This window comes from Perca flavescens, chromosome 1 (assembly GCF_004354835.1).
Source record: "Perca flavescens isolate YP-PL-M2 chromosome 1, PFLA_1.0, whole genome shotgun sequence".
Lineage (NCBI taxonomy): Eukaryota > Metazoa > Chordata > Actinopteri > Perciformes > Percidae > Perca > Perca flavescens.
The window spans coordinates 13,490,615-13,509,659 of NC_041331.1; the positions used below are offsets into that span (position 1 = coordinate 13,490,615).

Genomic DNA, 19,045 nt, shown 5'->3' on the forward strand with positions numbered 1-19,045 from the left:
TCCCACCCCTAACTCATACAAGTTGTAAGTAAACCTCCATGTTAGCTGTAAAATATTTGGAGGAGAAAACAGTTTACAAACCAAGTTCATGATTCAACTTTCCACTTATACATTAGCATACTTGCCAGAGTTGTGTATGCACACAGTTTTCCTGTGCAATGAGCGATTTGTAATGGACATTTCCAGGTGTGCTCACTTTGTTTTTTTTTTACTGCCAACTAAAGTGGTTCAACTGTATCTGACCACTTATCTTTCCCTTGTTTCACATTAGCGTGCTCCCGGAAAATAACTTTTTAATAACCTTTTTTAAAGAGCGATGTATTGTGTTGCTGTCGCACTCAGTTTCCTAAGGTATTTGTGTTCTGTATCTCTCAGTCCTCCATGCCCATCAGTTCCTCCCCAGCGAGTACGCTCTCAGCATGGTGTCATGTCGTCTGGGAAAAGACCCATCAGTGTATTTTATCGTCGGCACCGCCATGGTGTACCCAGAGGAGGCTGAGCCCAAGCAGGGACGCATCATTGTCTTCCACTACACTGACGGTCAGTAGCCAGGCTCTTCCTCAGCATTCTCCATTTCCCGAAAACAAACACTTTTCTTCTTTGTCAACCTTGTTGTTTGTCTTCACATCCAGATCATTTTGCTCTCCTTATCCCTCCCCCGGTTTCATTTTCTTCTCCCTGCCCTCTGTCATGTTTTTTTTTCCCCCCACTCTCGGACACTTTGTCCTACCATGCTCTTGTTTTCCTCCTCACTTAATCATTTTCTTATCACTTCATGTCAGACTTTTCTCCTCTCACCACTACTGATTCCCCCTTATTTTCTTTCATACTCTGTTACTCTTAAGGTGCATTGCTTACCTTTCACGTGTCCTCCTTTTTAGCTTTTCATTTAACTCTGTAGAGATCCGTTTCATCCTGAAAAGTCCGCTTTTTCAAAAACCAACATGGCTCAGTTCAAAATTTTGTTTCAAAACAAAACTCCTCATCTCTCGTCATGATTCGACATGGGATGATTTACGACCACTATACTTCATAGTGATGTTTGCTCAAAACAGAGCCACTGAAGTCTCATATGTCACTGGATTTAAATTAATGCCTCCGACTGCAGTAAATGCAGAAAAAAAGAAGTGTCCAGGTCCTAACATCTGTCTTTAAAGGAATGTATAAAAATAAGACGTGTCTTCTGATTAATCTCAAAATCAGACTTTAACAGAGAAATTTGTAGCTTTGTGTAGTATATCATCATCTTTATTGCGAATGTCTCACCCACTCACTTTTTGCTACATCTCTCACAGTTGTTGAGCGGTTTATATCAGCTTCACAAAAATCTTGTTGGTGCTAGTTTAGGTTGACATTGAGCGGGTAAAGGCTTTGACACACCAACCCGACTGCCTCCCCGAGCTGGTAAAAAAAAAAGTGCCTCGGAAACCCATCGAAGGGACGCCGACTTGAGTGTACGTTCTGCGCGTGCGCAAGACGTAGTACATCTCCATAACAGCAGCGCTAATCTGTTTTGTTGCCCAAAAAATGAAAACCGGCAGCTGATTGGAGGAACGCGTCAACGTGAGTCTGGCTTCTCTCGAATTTCATAACCTACCATAATGGCGGCTCGTTCGGAGTACGATCTTGTATTTTATGAAAATAGTTCACCGAAACGTGTTTCTGAAAACATTTTAAGCGAGAAATAGGCCATGCAGTTGCTGAATCTGTTTTCATTTCAGAACGACAAAGGTCAGTTTAAAAGATTTTCGTCCGATTTTGAGAGACGTTCGTCGTGCTCATCCCGCTCGTCATTTCCGGGTTAGCACTCCACCAATCCAATTGGTCATTGAGTCCGACTGCCCGCTGGTCTATTCAACATGTCAAATCGACCCAAATGGACGCCGACGGCTCCTCCGACTGACAACGGAACACACCGAACAGACTCGAGTCACTGACCTTGCCAGACTGTCCGACAGCCAATAATCGGGTTGGTGTGTCAGCGCCTTAACACTTATAATGTTAACTTCACTCTGACTGACAGACCTTGTTCTCTCTCTTGCAGGTAAGCTGCAAACTGTGGCTGAGAAGGAGGTGAAAGGAGCTGTCTATTCTATGGTGGAGTTCAATGGCAAACTGCTGGCCAGCATCAATAGCACAGTAAGTGGTGCTTGTTGATGAAAGCACTTGACGTTTTGGTGCTAGACTGCACTTGAATTCATGTGCCATACGTTTGGAGACTGAACATTACCTTCACTTCATGTACACTTTGTAATAAGTAAAATTGTCAGATTTGTATTTTTACCTCCGGCTCACTGCCAAAAAGACTCAGGCCTTAAGACGGTGCTGACCAAGTGCCTCTCATCTGGCCCAGGGATTAATACCAGCGTCTCTCAATTCTGCCCGTATGTCATGAGAACTGCCAGTTGTAATATGACTATGTTTACACTGGAGGTCGACACACATAACTGGACAGACTCTACAGTTGCTAAAGCCCAGTTTCTCTATTGGGAAGCTATCGCTCAATTCCGTGTTTAACCCTTACTAGTCCAACAGCGAGATAGCCACCTCGCCATCTGTCTCGCAGCCTTTTATTTTGCAAATACTTTCCTGCTACATTGTTCTCTTTTCAGTCTCATAGCCTCTGCCATGATGTCCGTAGTGGGCTAACTGGCTAGTGACTGGCTAGTTGACGGCAGCTACGGTTAGCTGCAGTTGGAGGACATCAAAAGAAAAACCAGAAAACATTTTCTTCGTAGATATATGATCCAGTATCACCAAAATCAGTGGTTGTGCCATAAGGTTGTGCCACTTCTCCCGAGACATAGCACCCAACCAACCAGTTGGATAGAGCGAGTGGTGGAGTGACATAAGCATCATTCTCCCTTTTACAAGTAAGAGTATCATCAACATGATTTGAAGTTATCATTTTAAGATGAAAAAAAGTTACATAATGTCGCTTTAAAAGTTATGAAAATGACAAGATGAAAGTATTGAGGTTTGATATCTAGCCATAGGAAGTTCAGATGATGTACTTTTCACCAGAATCCAGACAGTTGATTTTTTTATTTTTCAGTTATTTCTAACATTTGTCTAAATCAGAAAACAGTTTGGTCCAGAAGACCGTCACTATGTATAGTTGAACACCTCACCTGTTTATTTTCACCAGCAAGTCAACCTCTGGATGAGATTTACTTTCCTTTTCTTTGATTTGTTTAAGAAGCTTGTGATCGGTTCAGGAAGATTTTAAAGTGCAATATCTAAATAGATTTATCCCATATGGATTTCTCTGGGAAATCGCTCGACATACAGGGAGAAAGAACCGCTTGGACTTTAAAGAATTAGTTTTTTAATTATTGATTCAATTATCATTTTAATTATTTATTTACTTGAGTAAATAAAATGGCTTTTATTGACTTAACCTTGCATTTCTGGGTTTAGCTACATCAAAGTGTAATCAATTTCACTCATCTCATTTCAAACAACAGTCACAATCTATGGTGTATTTTTATGTTGTGTTCTCTGCATCAGAGGGCAAATGTTCGCCACTAAACTCACTATTACACACCAAATGTAAACAGTCCTTAAGGACTAATTCATCATTTTCCCGTTTTGACAGCAGCCTCAGCAGAACATAATACAACTTAGTGACAAGATCTGACATTAGTGGCCTGAGAAATGCCTTCTTAAATTACTTTTTTAATAATTTCATCAACTGGACAACTGGGGTGTTATTCTCCCTTCCTCTGACATTTTCTTGGCTCAAAATGGTTAACTCTTCATCACTGTCACTTGCAAGAACTTTATATTTATGTCAGTACCCCTTAATATGACGGTTGTGAAAATGTTTTTTATCTTCTGTAAAATCCCTAGCTGTAGGGAGTACAAATAGTTTTACCCAACGTCATTTCCAGCCGAAGTTGCTGCTTTAGATTTCACAGGTCTGTTTGACTCCGCTGAAATTGGCTTATGAAATACACTGTATTCATTACAGTTTGGGAGTGACAATAATTTAACAAGGCCACATTATTAAATATATTTGCTATGTAAACTAAATGTAGATGTACATTCCTATATTAAAGAAATAGTTGATTTCCTTTTTGCCAAGTATTTGATGAGAAGATCGGTGCCACTCAGCATAATAACTGGAACCAGGGGAGGGAGGGGGGGAGACAGCTAGCCTGGCTCTGTCCAAAGCTGAGTAAAAGCAGACGTCCCACTGAGCCAGGCAGCAGCTACACAACACAAGAGCCACAGACACTGAACAACAACCCACATTAGCTTTCCTAATCTAAGCTACATCTCCTTGTCTCACTTACAAACATGAACACACTTCTTGTCCTTCACCTTGGCTATTGAACGAGCACATTAAACAGTACGTTAACATACCCGCAAATATCTGAGCAAAAACAATACAGGTTTTTTGTTTTCCTTTTTTTTTCCATGGCAACCAACACAATAACAAAAAACGTAATAATAGAATGAAATGCCGGTCACTGGATGAGAGCGAGAGAGAGAGAGCGAGATATATATATATATATATATATATATATATATATATATATATATATATATATATATATATATATAATGAAATTAGTCAGTGAAATTAGGATTTGTCCCTCTGTTTTTTACTTGTTAATTGTTATTCTGTGCAGCATCATTCATGCAAAGATTCAGCCTAAAGTGCTTCACATTAAAAGGATGAAAATGAAGAAACAAAGTTAAAGAGTGTTAGAACAAAGAAAAACGGACACAAAAGTAAACAGGGAAACAATATAGTGTTGAAAAAAAAACACTGGGGGGAAAAGTGGTAAGAAAATCAAAGAACAAAAATGTGAAAGCCATGTGAAGAAAGTATAACATATGAAAGCTACACTACCCATGCCATTATTTCAAACCTTGCTGAGCTCTGAACTCTAGCAGCAGCCAAACCTTTGATGCCATAGTACCTTCTTGGAGGTGTTCTCAACATCACTCTGGCATCAAGGGAACGGTAATTAGATCCAAAGACACTCCTGCAACCCTCCACCCCTCACCTCAAAACCATTTAGAAGGTGCAGACCGTGTTAATGGCGGGTGTAATTAGCCGCTAACCGATCATGTAATGTGGCAGCTAATAACGCACACTGTTAATCAACACTTACTGAGGCACATCATATTCAGAGTGATGGCAACGTTGAGCTGAAATGTCAGCCAGTTCATCAAATACTGCTGGAGCTCATTGCCGATCCTCTACCCTTTGGCAGCTTGTATGACAACAAAGGATTACTCAGCGTGATTGTTTGTTTCAGGTCCGTCTGTACGAGTGGACGGCTGAGAAGGAGCTGAGGACCGAGTGTAACCACTACAACAATATCATGGCTCTTTACTTGAAGACCAAAGGAGATTTCATCCTGGTGGGAGACCTGATGAGGTCCGTCCTGCTGCTGGCGTACAAACCCATGGAGGGCAACTTTGAAGAGGTGAGAACGATTTTGAGAAAATAACATAAGAACTCTAAAGGGAAAACAAGTTTAGGATTGTATATGGTTGTACTAAAAGAGTCTGATTTGGGGGTGCGACGCTGTCACTGACCAGTGGCTTGCAGCTATGTGGTTTTGGCAATTTCTTTTGCTTTTTGCTCGCAGGTTTCTCTATAGAGCTCCCCCTACAGCTTCGGAATAGATATTTGGCAACACTGTTGTAAAAACTCTCCCCCTCCCATCTTCTCCCTCTGGTCTTGTGCATTTGTTTTCAAAGAAACCGGTGAACGCACGGAGCCATGTCCACTGAGGTAGACAGCTACTAAGCCCGTAACCGACAGCGATCATAATAAAAACCTTTACAGACAATAGCAAACCTCCTGAGGTCACAATAACAAGAAATACAAAGATTAAACAGAGTTTATCCCAAAGATACTTACAAGTGCAACAGCAAGAACACCAGGTCACCATCAGCTATCATTTTCTTGGTTGCGGTTGATCCAGCTAGCCAAATTTTCTTCTGTCTCCCAAGTAGGTGTAATTTAGAGTCATCATTAAGAACAAAACAATCTGGTCCGTAGGAAGTCGACATCCTATCACATCAGATATTATTGATGTTGTTTTATTCCAAAACTCATGTACATGTTCACACTCCCAGACCATGTGCAGGAAAGTTCCAGTTTGTTCAGGTTGAACATGCAATAGGGAGTAGGAATGGCTTTAGAGACGTATCTTCTGAGGCGTCCAATATGGCTTATGGCATATGTTGAAGTGGAACTGCTGGTGATTTGGGTTCTTGGAACAGTGGGAAATGTTGTCCCAAACTGTCACCCAATTAATTACGTTCCCCTCCGAGCTCAGCTCTCGCTCCCATTTCTTTACTATTGGGAGTTCTCCTATGGATACTTGCATCAGTTCAGCATAAATCCTGGACACTAATCCTCTCACAGGATAATCAACAAGCCATTTAATGATTGGGTGCATCTCAAGAGTGTTCCCCCATGGTACTCCATAACATTTTAGGGCTGATCTTAAGCGAAGATAAAGGAAGAAGGATGTCCTAGGGACCTCAAAGCTAGCTCTCAGGTCCTCAAAACTTAACATACCTTCATCATTGAATAGCTGGTCTAGAGTATAAATAACTCTGTCACTCCACTGGTTATAAACAAAGGGTTTGTTACCAGACATTAAGTGTATGTTGTTCCAAATTGGGGTGTTCAAATGCCACTTTTTGGTGTAGGGTAGTTGCTCCTCCAAAAATTGGTCACTGTGTTGGTGATAATAGGGCCATAGGCTAACATTCACTTTTTTGGACACACACCTATGAAGGTGAGGTCTTGCAGTCTTAGATTTCCAGTGAGGTTTTGCTCTATTTCTCTCCATGGGACTGTAGATGAGGGGTCCATCCACACTCGTAGGGCCCGTAGCTGAAAGGCTCTAAGGGTAGACTTTAAGGTTAGGGAGGGCCAGGCCTCCCGTGTCTGTGGTACGTTGCAGGGTGGAGTATTTTAGCCTGGGTTGTTTATTATTCCAAATATACTGCCGAGTTACGATATCAAGTTTCTTCCAGAAATGTATTGGTGAGGGTAAGGGGATCATTGTACTTAAAGGTCCCATGGCATGAAAATTTCACTTTTTTTTTAACATTAATATGCGTTCCCCCAGCCTGCCTATGGTCCCCCAGTGGCTAGAAATGGCGATAGGTGTAAACCGAGCCCTGGGTATCCTGCTCTGCCTTTGAGAAAATGAAAGCTCAGATGGGCCGTTTTGGAATCTGCTTGTTATGAGGTCATAACAAGCAAGGTTACCTCCCCTTTCTCTTCCTGCCTGCCCAGAGAATTTGGCCAACCCATGAGAGAGAGACATCATGGCTTTCAAACGAGAAAAGTGGCAGTTGGTCAAGGCCACACCCCCACCCTCCACCTTGCCCCCCCTCTCTCCTCCCCAATAGCTTCAGACACAGAAATGGCACATCCTAAGGAAAGCTCATTGTGGGACTGGCTCTAGTGGCTGTAGTTCTGCACCAAAGCTGAATTTCGGGAAAGAGACTTCAGATACAGTATTAGGGGACCACTAAGGTCTATATAAAAGAGACTTCAGATACAGTATTAGGGGACCACTAAGGTCTATATAAAAGCATCCAAAGAACACCATGTCATGGGACCTTTAAGAAATTCACACAAGGAACTATGTTCATTTTAACCACCGTAGCGACGCCGGCAGCGCAGACCAATTAGTCAGATCTCTTTGAGCACTACTTAGTATAGATTCATAGTTGTCTTGGGCAACTCGCTGTAGCGATGCGTGAATGGTGATGCCCAAATATGTAATTTTGCTTTGGGTTGGTATTGTGTGAACAGCCACTTAAAAACCTTGATTCAGTCCTCACTATGAAGTACCTGGTGCTCCTTTTAATGTAGTTTCTTTTGTGTATTGTGTTTTTAAAGGGATACGCCACCGCTTATCACGGTCTCCCCTAGCTGTTGATAGGTGGGCCAACGCATTTTTTGTGCATGCATTGTTTAAGTCCGGTGCAACACCGGCAGCGCCGCCACTAGTTAGCTTAGCGTAGTGAATATAATCCTATGTTGCCAGTTAGCATGTTGTGAGTAAAAGTGAGCCAACAAAAGACAAAAAACAACCTAATTACTTGCACTGAGACAAAAAATGTGTTGGCCCACCTATCTATAGCCAGGGTAGACCGTGATAAGCCCTATTTCAACAAACGGTGGTGTATTCCTTTAAGTAAACATGTTTAAATGTATCCTGTCCAGATGGGATATGATGTGTTTTAATGTACCCTTTGTAATAGCAATTTTGCACATGCAAACCAAAGACAATTGTCTGCCTTTTTGTCATGCAAAAAGTAGACAATTGAGTATTTCCTATTCTGTTCTTTTAAACACAAATCAGGGTTGAAGTTGGTGTCAGTTTATCCACACTTGCATGTTTTAACATCTCTTTGGTGTATGAATGTTTTCTTTTCTGTCTCTACCAAGCATTGTAAGTTGACATATACCTCCCAGCCTTTTGATGAATGAAGTGTTCAAATTGATTTGTGCTAGAAAGATGAAGAGATGTGAGGATGAGTCACGCATACTGCTGTGAAGGCATGCTGTGGTGCAGCGCGTGGTGTAATAAATTCAAGTCACTCAGACTTGAATTTATTCAGAACAGAACAACTTACCTCGAAATGTTAGATTGAAAGTAGTAATTTTTAACTATTGAAAATCAAATCTTTCCTTGAAGCAGCTCTAATGAATATTTGAATATCAACATTGGATCACATAAAAAAGTGACAAACCCACACAATATTGTCACCCGTCTCCGTTCCCTTCAACTCTATGGGGAAATTGGAGAACCGTTAGCTTGTTGTTTTGGTTTTCCAACCCGCATATTTACCGTTTTGGTTCCTCTCACCGCTATCGCTATCATCAGATTGGTTTCCAGAGGTAGCACACAACTGTACACTACTAGCTGGTGAACATAGTAAAGCATTTGACTGCTAATAAGCCAGATATTTCCTTCAGGAGTTGGTAGAGACCAAAAACAGAGCTAAAAGAGAGAGTGGATATTGGACTGACACTCATCCGGTGGTCAAGAACATAACTTCCCAAAATTCTAGACAGCTGTTTGTTAACAAGTTTGCAATAACAACTTTATATGGCAATAGTATGTGTTGTGTTTACAACATGTTTCCAGTGCCCCTAAGTGACCAAAGAAGCCAGCTAAAGGATTAGGTTTCTTGCCGAGAGTTGGATGAGAATATTGATACGTCAGCTTTCGTTTTTTCGTAAGTAATGTGAGGCAATAAGCTACAGTAGTAGAGTTTTTAGTCTTTTTAAATATAACAATACAGAGTAATGCTGCAACGGTATGAGATTGTCACGATGCGGTAACCATCTCAGAAAATATCCTGGTTTCAAAGTGTACGGTATTACACAATTATCATTATCAGTTACAATGACCCTTAAAGGAATGAAAGCAGAAGTATTTTTTTATGAATGAACAAACTATTATAATTGGAACTTGAAACCATTTTAATGGAATTATGTGTAAAAACCTGCATACAGTGAAAATATATAAAATATTTGTTTCAATATTAGATTAGATTATATTAGTAGATAAGCAAATGTACGTGATATGACAACCGTCAAATTTCCTACCATGGTATAGCGGGGTAACACAGAGTGGTTGAGAATCCATCACATACGTATGCAGGTCTGCATAGATCGAACAGATGTTCGGGGTCTTTTTTTGTATTTTCTTGCTTTTTTTGGTATGGGAACATCCTCAAGCGTATTTAAAAAGTCTATTGCCCTTTTACTGCAACATGCAGTATTGTTTGTGTTGTGTTTGGATCTCAGCACTTGTGTGCAGTCAGCACTTCCTTCCTCATAGATAATGTATTTACTCGGAGGCAAGAACTTTATTGTTTTTGGCTTAAGACCTCTGTATTGTTTACTGGTTTTTATCTGTTTTTTTATTTATTTTTTTGTCAGATTGCGCGTGACTTTAATCCTAACTGGATGAGTGCTGTGGAAATCCTGGACGACGACAACTTCTTGGGGGCGGAGAATGCATTCAATCTGTTTGTCTGCCAGAAGGACAGGTGAGGAAAACATCAAATCTTATTGTATGTAAATGAAGTGCAGTAAGATTGACTTCACATGAATTTCAACCTGTCCAACAATCGCTATAGTCCCATGAGCTGCTCCTCTCTAGCCAAACTGACAAAAGGTTTTTAATTACCTAACAATTTTTTTTTTTTTCTCCACTGAAATCAACATTGTCATAAAGAGGAGGCTGCTCTTTCCACACTGGGTCCTGTGATGCTTTTTTTTTTTTTTTTTTTTTTTTTTTTTTTTTTTTTTTTTTTTAAGAGCAGCAGCATTGTCGTTGCAGTTGTTTTGGAAATTAGGAGTCCTCTCGCCACTGAGCTTTTAGCCGCTCGGCTTCATTTCCCACTTTACTCATTTTCTATTAGACAAGTGTTGATTTCATGGGAAAGGAAGAAAGATGTGGCCTTAAAGTGAGTGTGTTACATTCATGCCACCGCTTATTATCCATCTAATACATCAGGTCAGACCCCTCAATACTTTTGACCTTTATTTTTGTATCACATCTCTTTTTCTGTTGCCTTCTCCACTTTTCCTCACCCTTTTATCCATTACTGCGCTATCATTCTCTGACCTTTTCCAACACTTCTGGTATTTCTGCCCCTCTTGTTTTTCGTTTGCTTAATCGATCATTCTTGCCCCCACCCCCCCAAATGTCTGACTTTGCCTTTGACATCTTTTTCTTTGTTTTAACACTTTCATTTGATTGCTCCTCTTTCTATTTGCTCCTATCCTGACCCCTCTACCTCCCACATTATCCTTCCTTTAATGTTTGTAATCCATCTCCTTCTCCCCTCTTTGCAATTCTCTCCCACCGTCCTTCCTCCGATCAGTGCGGCCACCACAGATGAGGAGCGGCAGCACCTGCAGGAGGTGGGGGTCTTTCACCTCGGGGAGTTTGTAAATGTCTTCTGCCACGGCTCGCTGGTGCTGCAGAACCTGGGCGAGAGCTCCACGCCAACCCAGGGCTCTGTGCTCTTTGGCACGGTTAACGGCATGATTGGTAGGTGCACGGACAATTTCACACTCACAGAAGCATTCACACACACACACACACACAAATGCTGCAGGTAAAACCCCTGCTCTACTAAATATCAACTTTTCATGTGTTTTAATGGGTTTAATACCTGATTGTTTAAATGGAACATCTTGGGAATACTTAACTTAGCTCACAGAGTGGAAATGGGGGGGGGGAGAATGGCTAGCCTGGCTCCATCGAAAGATAACACACAGTCCACCTCCTACCACCTTTTTAAAACTCACTAATAAAGCTATTTGTGAATTGTTTGTTTAATTTGTACAAAAACCGAAGTGTAAAAACAAGATTTCTGGGTTTTATAGGAATGCTAAATTTTGGGCTATTTCTTGGCTGTTCGTTCTTATTCGGTCTCGTTACTACCCTTTACGTCGGAACCGGTGCCCTATTGGCACCGCATTTCGGTACCCAACCTTAGTTTTAATAGTTTAAGAGTTCACCACCAGTTTTCAGTTTCCAGTTACCTCAAACCAATTAGGGAGGACAGAAACTTTGGTCAAAGCCATTTATACAGCATTAATGTTTCCATTTCAGGAAGAAAGAAGAAACAGAGGAGAAATCACAGTTTTACACCTCATTACTCACATTTGGACTAGTAACTTTCAAGCTGGCTATAGAGATTGCAGAGTCAGAGATGAAAAATAGGAAGTGCACATCATTTGGACACCGCAGTAATTTACAGATTTCGCTCTCACAGCACCAACAACACAGCACATTATTTCACCTCCACTCGTTCTGTGATTCTTTAAAAAGTCTCTGAGCCACAGATTAGACCCGTCATTGTACATTCCAGTTAAAACTTTCTGCAGTAGGCTGGAAACCAAAATGGGGTTCAGTGTGTAAAGAAGAAAAATACCCGTGCTCCTCTTATCGCTCCTCAAGATGCTGTGATATATTAGATGTTCCTGGGATGAAGCTGCAGGCCACACAACTATTCTCCCAACCAACAAGTGGACAAACTTCGAAATAAACTTGTATTTGGTCCCGGACATTGAAATTTGAGGTGAAGAGATGGGGAAAATGTCATCTAATGTCAAATTATTTTATCCAAACTTGAAGCTTTATAAAAGGTCTTGCTGCTGGTAAGTGTGGTTCTGCAGACACTATAGGTGTTCAGTTGGCTTCATATTTCACTCGGCTGACATCGCCAGACCAAATCGCAAATGCGAGTTAGTCTGGAACCTCTCAGTTAATTTTCGATTTCCAAGGGGCATAGACCAAAAGGCCCCTGGATGCATTTGCATAGCACCTACAACCAATCAGAGCAACGTGACGTAGCAGACTACAGTGGGCAGAGATCAGAGCTGTATAGTAACGAAGTAGAACTACTTCACTGCTCTACTTAGCGATAAGTACTAAAAGGCTGTATCTGTACTTTACTGGAGTATTATTTTGTTCTCCTACTTCCCCTTTTACTCGAGTACATATTTTCGATGAGTTTAATACTTTTACTCCGATACATTTTTTATGTGCTGCATCGTTACTCGTTACTGTTGTGAATTCCTCACCCTACGAAGACTGTGTAGGTTACAGTGTGTGTAGTTACGGCTACGTTAGTTACGTAGCATGCCTAATTACGTAATTATAGAAATCCCTGAGATCGCGTCGTGTTTCTTTTTATTACGGCGGTTGCCTGTTCAGAAGTCAGAGACGATGTAAGTTTGTACTCTTTCTATTTAGCTATTGTTGCAGCAGATTAATCTATTCCTGAGTTGTTTGAGTCTACAGTGAGTCCTGAATGTTAACCGTTTGACCCTGTGATGTGAAGCTGCTAGTTTATCTGGATGTTGCTAGCTTGCTAACTTTCCTGTACATCACACATGTTACTAGCTAGTGTGTGTGATACGTTTTTTGGGGCTTTAATCATTACTGTGCTGGAGAGGATGTTCATTTTACTTGCACAGCGTGATAATTGTAAATTTTATTTCAGTATTTGTTAATATTTGTTATTTTTAATATAATATATTTAATATTTGTGAATTCCTTTGGCTACAGCCAAACTAACCAAACATCCTTTAGTTTCAGCTTCTCAAATGTGATGTTTTTCTGCTTTTCTCTGTTTTGTGTCACTTTTTGAATTAATCATCTCTGTTTTTGACTGTTGGTCAGACAAAACAATTATTCAGGATTTCACATCAAACAAATGATGGACCAGTGTAATATGAAAGAGCCAACATTTGTGACACGTATTTTTCCCAAATTTCTGACATTTTAGACCAAACAAAGAAACAACAAACTTTCATGTCAGTTTCATTGCATTTCACACAGTGCATCACAATAATACACTTTGCATGCTACTCCCTCAAAGCTCTGTGACGCTCAGATTTCTCAAGTAATTTTGAAATGGTCTTAAATTAAAGTATTAAAATCGTACTACTTTACTCCCAACATGGTCCCAGCATACCAGCATGAAACCTGCATTAGGAGGATTGTGGTCACACTAATGATCTTCTAATACATTTATTGTAAGGCTTTTATGAGTCCTGTTATGAATCCAGTCCTAAAATAGAAATAAAGAAATAAATAAAAAGTATTTACCATCTGCTGCAATAAGGTGCAAATCTGTTTTAAATATTACGCCTTCAAAAGAACTGTGTGTGTGTGTGTGTGTGTGTGTGTGTGTGTGTGTGTGTGTGTGTGTGTGTGTGTGTGTAGGTCTGGTGACGTCCCTGTCCGAGGGCTGGTACAGCCTCCTCCTGGATCTGCAGACCCGCCTCAACAAGGTCATCAAGAGCGTGGGCAAGATCGAGCACAGCTTATATCCTTCTTCTACATGTTCATCTGTGCGCTGGCCGTCTGTCACAACCTGCACTGACCGGCGTGGTTGTAGACAGTAAACCCAGAGAGCAAAGTGATAATAGTTGTTTTAATTGGCTTCAAATGCATACAATCGATTGTATGTGGCCACTCTCCTGGAAGGTCTGATGATATCATCATGATATAATGATTGATGCCACTAGTTCCAGCTTCTCCAATGTGAACGTCTGCTGGTTCCATTAGTCTTTTACAATAATAAACTTAGTATATTTAGGATTGACTGCTGGTCAGACAAAACAGAACATTTGAAGACATCACTTTGGGCTTTAGGAAATTGTGAGGGGCATTTTTCTCTTTTCTGACTTTTTTTGTTGTAGGCTAAGCGGTTCATCGATTTATCAAGAAAACAATTGTCAGAATAATTGTTAATAGAAGTTGTTAGTCGCAGCTCCTTTTGTACAGACCAGTAAAAAAAACACTTTGTTTTTTTAGATTTTTTTGGGGGGCTTTTCCGCCTTTAATTGACAGGACAGTGAGGTGAGAAGGGGGAAGACATGTAGGAAATTGTCATAGGTCGGATTTGAACCCTGGACCTCTGCATCGAGGCATAAATCTCTAAATACATGTGCGCCTGCTCTACCCACTGACCCAACCCGGCCACAAAAATGTAGTGATTTAAAAAAAAGAAATTCAGAAGCATTTCTTGCAGATATTCTGTAATTTTAATGATTTTTTATATGATAATGGAAAGTTAAGGGTGATTGCACTTGCAACCCATATACACTGGGGTTTTTTGTATTATATATCCCGTATTAAAATCCTTTTAAAAAAGTTTAAATACCAATTCTCTACAGTACTAATACTTGATTCTGCTTGACTGACGACGCCATCTGTCTGGTCCTCTGAACCGTGTTTCCTACACATCATTCTGAGTAATTATTGACTGTGCCCGAGTTGAAATATGTGATATTGTACCTAAAGTGCACAATCCTCAGCCGAGGCAGCAGCCTTGCTTTGATTTTCCTTGACTCCGCGGCACCTGGAGATCCTTCCACACGGAGCGTAAGACAGAGCAAGCCACAGGATTCATCGATGGGGATCTGATTGAGAGTTTCCTGGATCTTGGTCGAGCCAAGATGCAGGAGGTCGTCAGTACTCTACAGGTAGGAGCTCATCTTCATCCACATCCACACTCCTACATTACTATACGTTGAACCAGATGAAATGTTTCTTCCTTTTTCTGTGCATCTTTTGACTATCCTACATTCATGAAAAAATATGAAAAAAGAAAAGTATATTTAAAAAGTAAAAAAAATAGGTATATCTGGACTATTGTGAACACACTGGACTGCTTCATACTCTTAACCCTTGTGTTGCCTTCCCGTCAACCTTGAAAAAAAACACTTATTTTTTCGTCGTTTTTGACGCCTTGCTTTTTCCAACGTTTTTAATTGTAAAATTTTTCTTCTACACATGTTCAGCGCTTATTTCTACATCCCATATTTTCTGATATAAAACAAAAATTGAAAACTGGTCAATTTGACCCAAAGTCAACACTTAAAGGACATTAAGCACTGAGGTATAAAGCTTATTTAACAGCTTGATCATTGCCAGGCCGTTAGCACAGCTTATTGTGACCCCTTAATAGACTCAAATATGAAAGTTAGTTTAATAACACCGTGACAGAAGATTGTTATTAGAGCCTGGACCTCTGGTCTAACAGCAAGCTTATCTGATATAGAAACAAACGAAAGCTGTGTTATTTGTGGGCGTGTAAGAAAATATCAACACACTTGAGTATCACAATATTATGTTTTGTGATACTGGATCAATTCTCAAAAACCCATTCGATTTTTTTTAATTAACCCTTCTGAGATAGCCAGTGGTCCGGGCCATCATTTCTGTCTTTAAGAGGCTGTAGCAGGCTTCGTTTTAAAGCTGGAGTGAATGTATCATATTAAACTAGATAACTACATCATGCTAGCTTTTTGGGAAGCGGGCTAAATAATGCGCCAAAGTTAGGCAAAATTTTGGCGAGAGAAAAACATTGGCATGGCCATTTTCAAACTTGTCTGTTGACCTCTAACCTCAAAAGCATGAAAATGGCTTCTATTGGTGCCCACCAGTCTCCTCTTTTCAGACATGCAAATGTAATGCTAATCTCATGCAGTGTGGGGCAAATTGTTTATTTGTGCAGGTGTTATTTTCACGTATTCTAAAATGGTGTATTTGAATATTTGTGCATACTGGGGTCCCTAAACAGTCTTGGAATTGCATTAATTGGGTCTGACTGGAAAGCAGAGACTCTTGTGGATTTAATGAGCCCAATTGTATTCATGTGTGACGATGTTTGTCCCCATCGTAGCCATTTCATCGTAGTGAGACCATTTTGTTTTAAAAACTTGACCTCACTGTACACTATGACAGTTTAGCTAAAATTATATATTTTTTAAATCACAATATATATCACCTTGCCTACAGTAGCAATATATCGCAATATATTGAATCGTAAACCCTGTATTATGATACATATCGTATTGCCAGATTCTTGCCATACTCAGCCCTAGTCATTTCTATAATTGGCTTAAACCAATGTTGAACTTTAAAAACCTTTTTAGACAGTTTAATTAGTTGCTCCTGTGCTTTGTGAGTGGCAACTGGGAATCATTTTTCATAGCAGGAACAGGTGGCAAAATCACTTTTGGCAGATAAACATGTTCTGTTTGTGTCTCTCTACTCTCATGGTACTTAAAAAAAAAAAAAAAGAGCACACTGTTTGCTCACAAACAGTCTGTTCCCTCTTTCCGTCTTTAAGACCAGCTGATAAAGACAGTTGAACACATTTGGATGATTTCTTTGCCAGGGGTAAACTCCTTTTGAAAGCTACGATTCTACTTAAAAATGAAATATGTTACAATCTGTTGCTTACATCCTTTTGAAAGTGAAAATATGCAGTTCAGGCTGATTCAAGACCCCCTGCATCACCCATGGGGTTCTAATTCCTGATAAAGACTTGCTCGCTCTGGATTATCTCTTGCAGAAAACAGTGAGAAATGCCCCTCGTAATTTCCTAGAGCCCAAGCCGATGTCACCAAATGTCTTGTTTTGTCAGACCAAGATTCCAAAATTAGATTCAATTTGCTATTTATAATCATAAGACCAAGAAATGCAGCAGAGTCTCACATTGGAGAACCGTAAACTGTCAAATTGACATCTGACATTTTTGCATAACAAAAGCTTAAACTATGAATTCATTATCAGAATAATTGCTTATTAATTAAATCTGTTGATCAACTAATCGATTGACTTATTTTTGCAGCTTTACAGAAAAAGCCTTAACTTAAACCTTAAAACCCCAAAAAGGGGCGTGGCATTCAGCAGAAAAAGCCCAAAAAACAACTTGATGATGGTCACAGAGTTCATTAACATTGCATTAAGATACAGAAGAAAAGTTATACAAAAGTAAACAGATTTTTAAAAAGACCAGGGATGCACCGAACCCAGAGTTGGGTTTCAGCCAAACTTTGGAGTTTTTGACAGCGTTCGGGTACTGTCGAACTTTAGAAGATGCTACCAAAGAGAAATAACAAGAGGCGAAACTCAAGAGAAAGAGACAAACCTTGTGCTGAGTTTCTGCTCTTGTCAAAGATTATAGACGTAACAAGAGGCGAAACTCAATAGAACGTTCCGTTGCAACAAACGCACCGGCAGAATCTTATCCAGAGGGTTCGGTATTCGGCCGAACCCCAAAAATCTGGGTTCGGTCCATCCCTAAAAAAAAGACCAGGAATGAATAATGCCAATGAAACATTCCCAGGAGGTTCTAAAATCTTACCTCAAACCAACTGAAGCAAAAAATGCCAACAAAAAAAAAAAAAAAAGGAATGGCCAGAGAATGAGAAAATGCCACATGCCTTCCTCTCTACCCATGCACCTGTTTATCTGTTGATCTAATTTGTGACGTAAGTGGCACAGGTGGGGTTTGTCTCGGCAGCGGAAGGCTCACTGTTTGGTTGTCGCTCAATTTCAGATCGATGACGGCAGCGGCATGAAACGTGAAGCCACAGTGGACGAGGTCATTAAGATTGTGGAGGAGCTGACGAGGATCCACTAACCCCGACCGGCATGCGGACGCCCGCTGAGTGAGAGGAGCGTCCCGAGGAGGAGCGATGGTCAAAAACGCAGAGGAAGGGAGGGTTTTTGGTTTCGCAGATTTGTAAATAATTATAAATAAACAGTTTGTGCATGTTCGTCCTTTAGACTTCAATGATTTGTCAACCGTTGAGGCCCTGAAGGTGCTGCACGATGAGCGTAGCATTCTTTATTTAGACAAGAGTCTCTGGGCGAAGTGCGTAGCATCCTGTTTGGACAATAAAAAAAAAAAAAAAAAAAGACCAAAGTAAAGACATTGGTCTGAGTGTGTTTGAGTGTGTGTGGGCATGTGTGATTGCGTCCGTGTGGAATAATGTGTGACTATAAAAAGGAAGAGAAAAAAAAACAAAAAAAACAGAGATTTTCCTCACCAAAAACATTCTCTGGGATATATTTGTGACCGTTGCAGGCAGATCGAAGCAGTAAGAAGATCCTCTACACCCCACAGTTAAAATGTGACTGGCTTACACTTTTCAAGTTTATTATTGAAGTCTGGAGTAAACACGCTGTATGAAAAAGAAAATGATAGATTTATAGCTATTTTGTCTTTGTGATGTTTTCTTTGTTTATTCTAATAAACTTTGCTTTAGTACTGTTTACGCCTGTGTCTCAGTTTGTCTCTATTCGGACTTCAAAATCAGGCTCCTGCTGTTATTACAAGTAAGTGGCAACTGTTTTCAGTTAATCTGCATCGTTTTCAGCCACGCCAGCAGCATGGCTCGAGGTATGCTATGTTGGTCACTTCACCACTTTGGTTTTGATTGCCATGAAATGTTTGTGCTACTGTATACAGGGTCGAGGACCACCAGCAGGTAAGAAGTTTTCACTTAATCTGTGAATTTTTAATTTTTTATTTAACTTTTCTTTAACCAGGTAGGCCGTTGAGAACAGATTATCATTTGCAACAGCAACCTGGCCAAGAATAAAGCATAAACGTGCAAGACAATATACAGTTTTACATAAAATACAGATTAAATAGGCATTACAAGCCGGCGCAAAATGCGGTATAAGTAAGTTGATGGATATTCGAAAGTGAT

The 19,045-nt window shown here is 40.2% G+C and overlaps 1 protein-coding gene across 1 annotated transcript in view; it reads left to right on the forward strand.

Annotated features, from left to right (window-relative positions):
* Window positions 1–18,607, forward strand: part of ddb1 (damage-specific DNA binding protein 1) — a 61,059-nt gene extending 42,452 nt beyond the window's left edge. The window contains exons 20-27 of the mRNA XM_028574512.1: window positions 376–540; window positions 2,045–2,139; window positions 5,274–5,444; window positions 9,947–10,056; window positions 10,897–11,066; window positions 13,755–13,857; window positions 14,896–15,019; window positions 17,887–18,607. Coding sequence (XP_028430313.1) covers window positions 376–540; window positions 2,045–2,139; window positions 5,274–5,444; window positions 9,947–10,056; window positions 10,897–11,066; window positions 13,755–13,857; window positions 14,896–15,019; window positions 17,887–17,970 — 1,022 coding nt within the window. The 3' untranslated portion in view covers window positions 17,971–18,607. The remainder of the gene's footprint in view (window positions 1–375; window positions 541–2,044; window positions 2,140–5,273; window positions 5,445–9,946; window positions 10,057–10,896; window positions 11,067–13,754; window positions 13,858–14,895; window positions 15,020–17,886) is intronic.
* The last annotated feature ends 438 nt before the right edge of the window (window positions 18,608–19,045 follow it).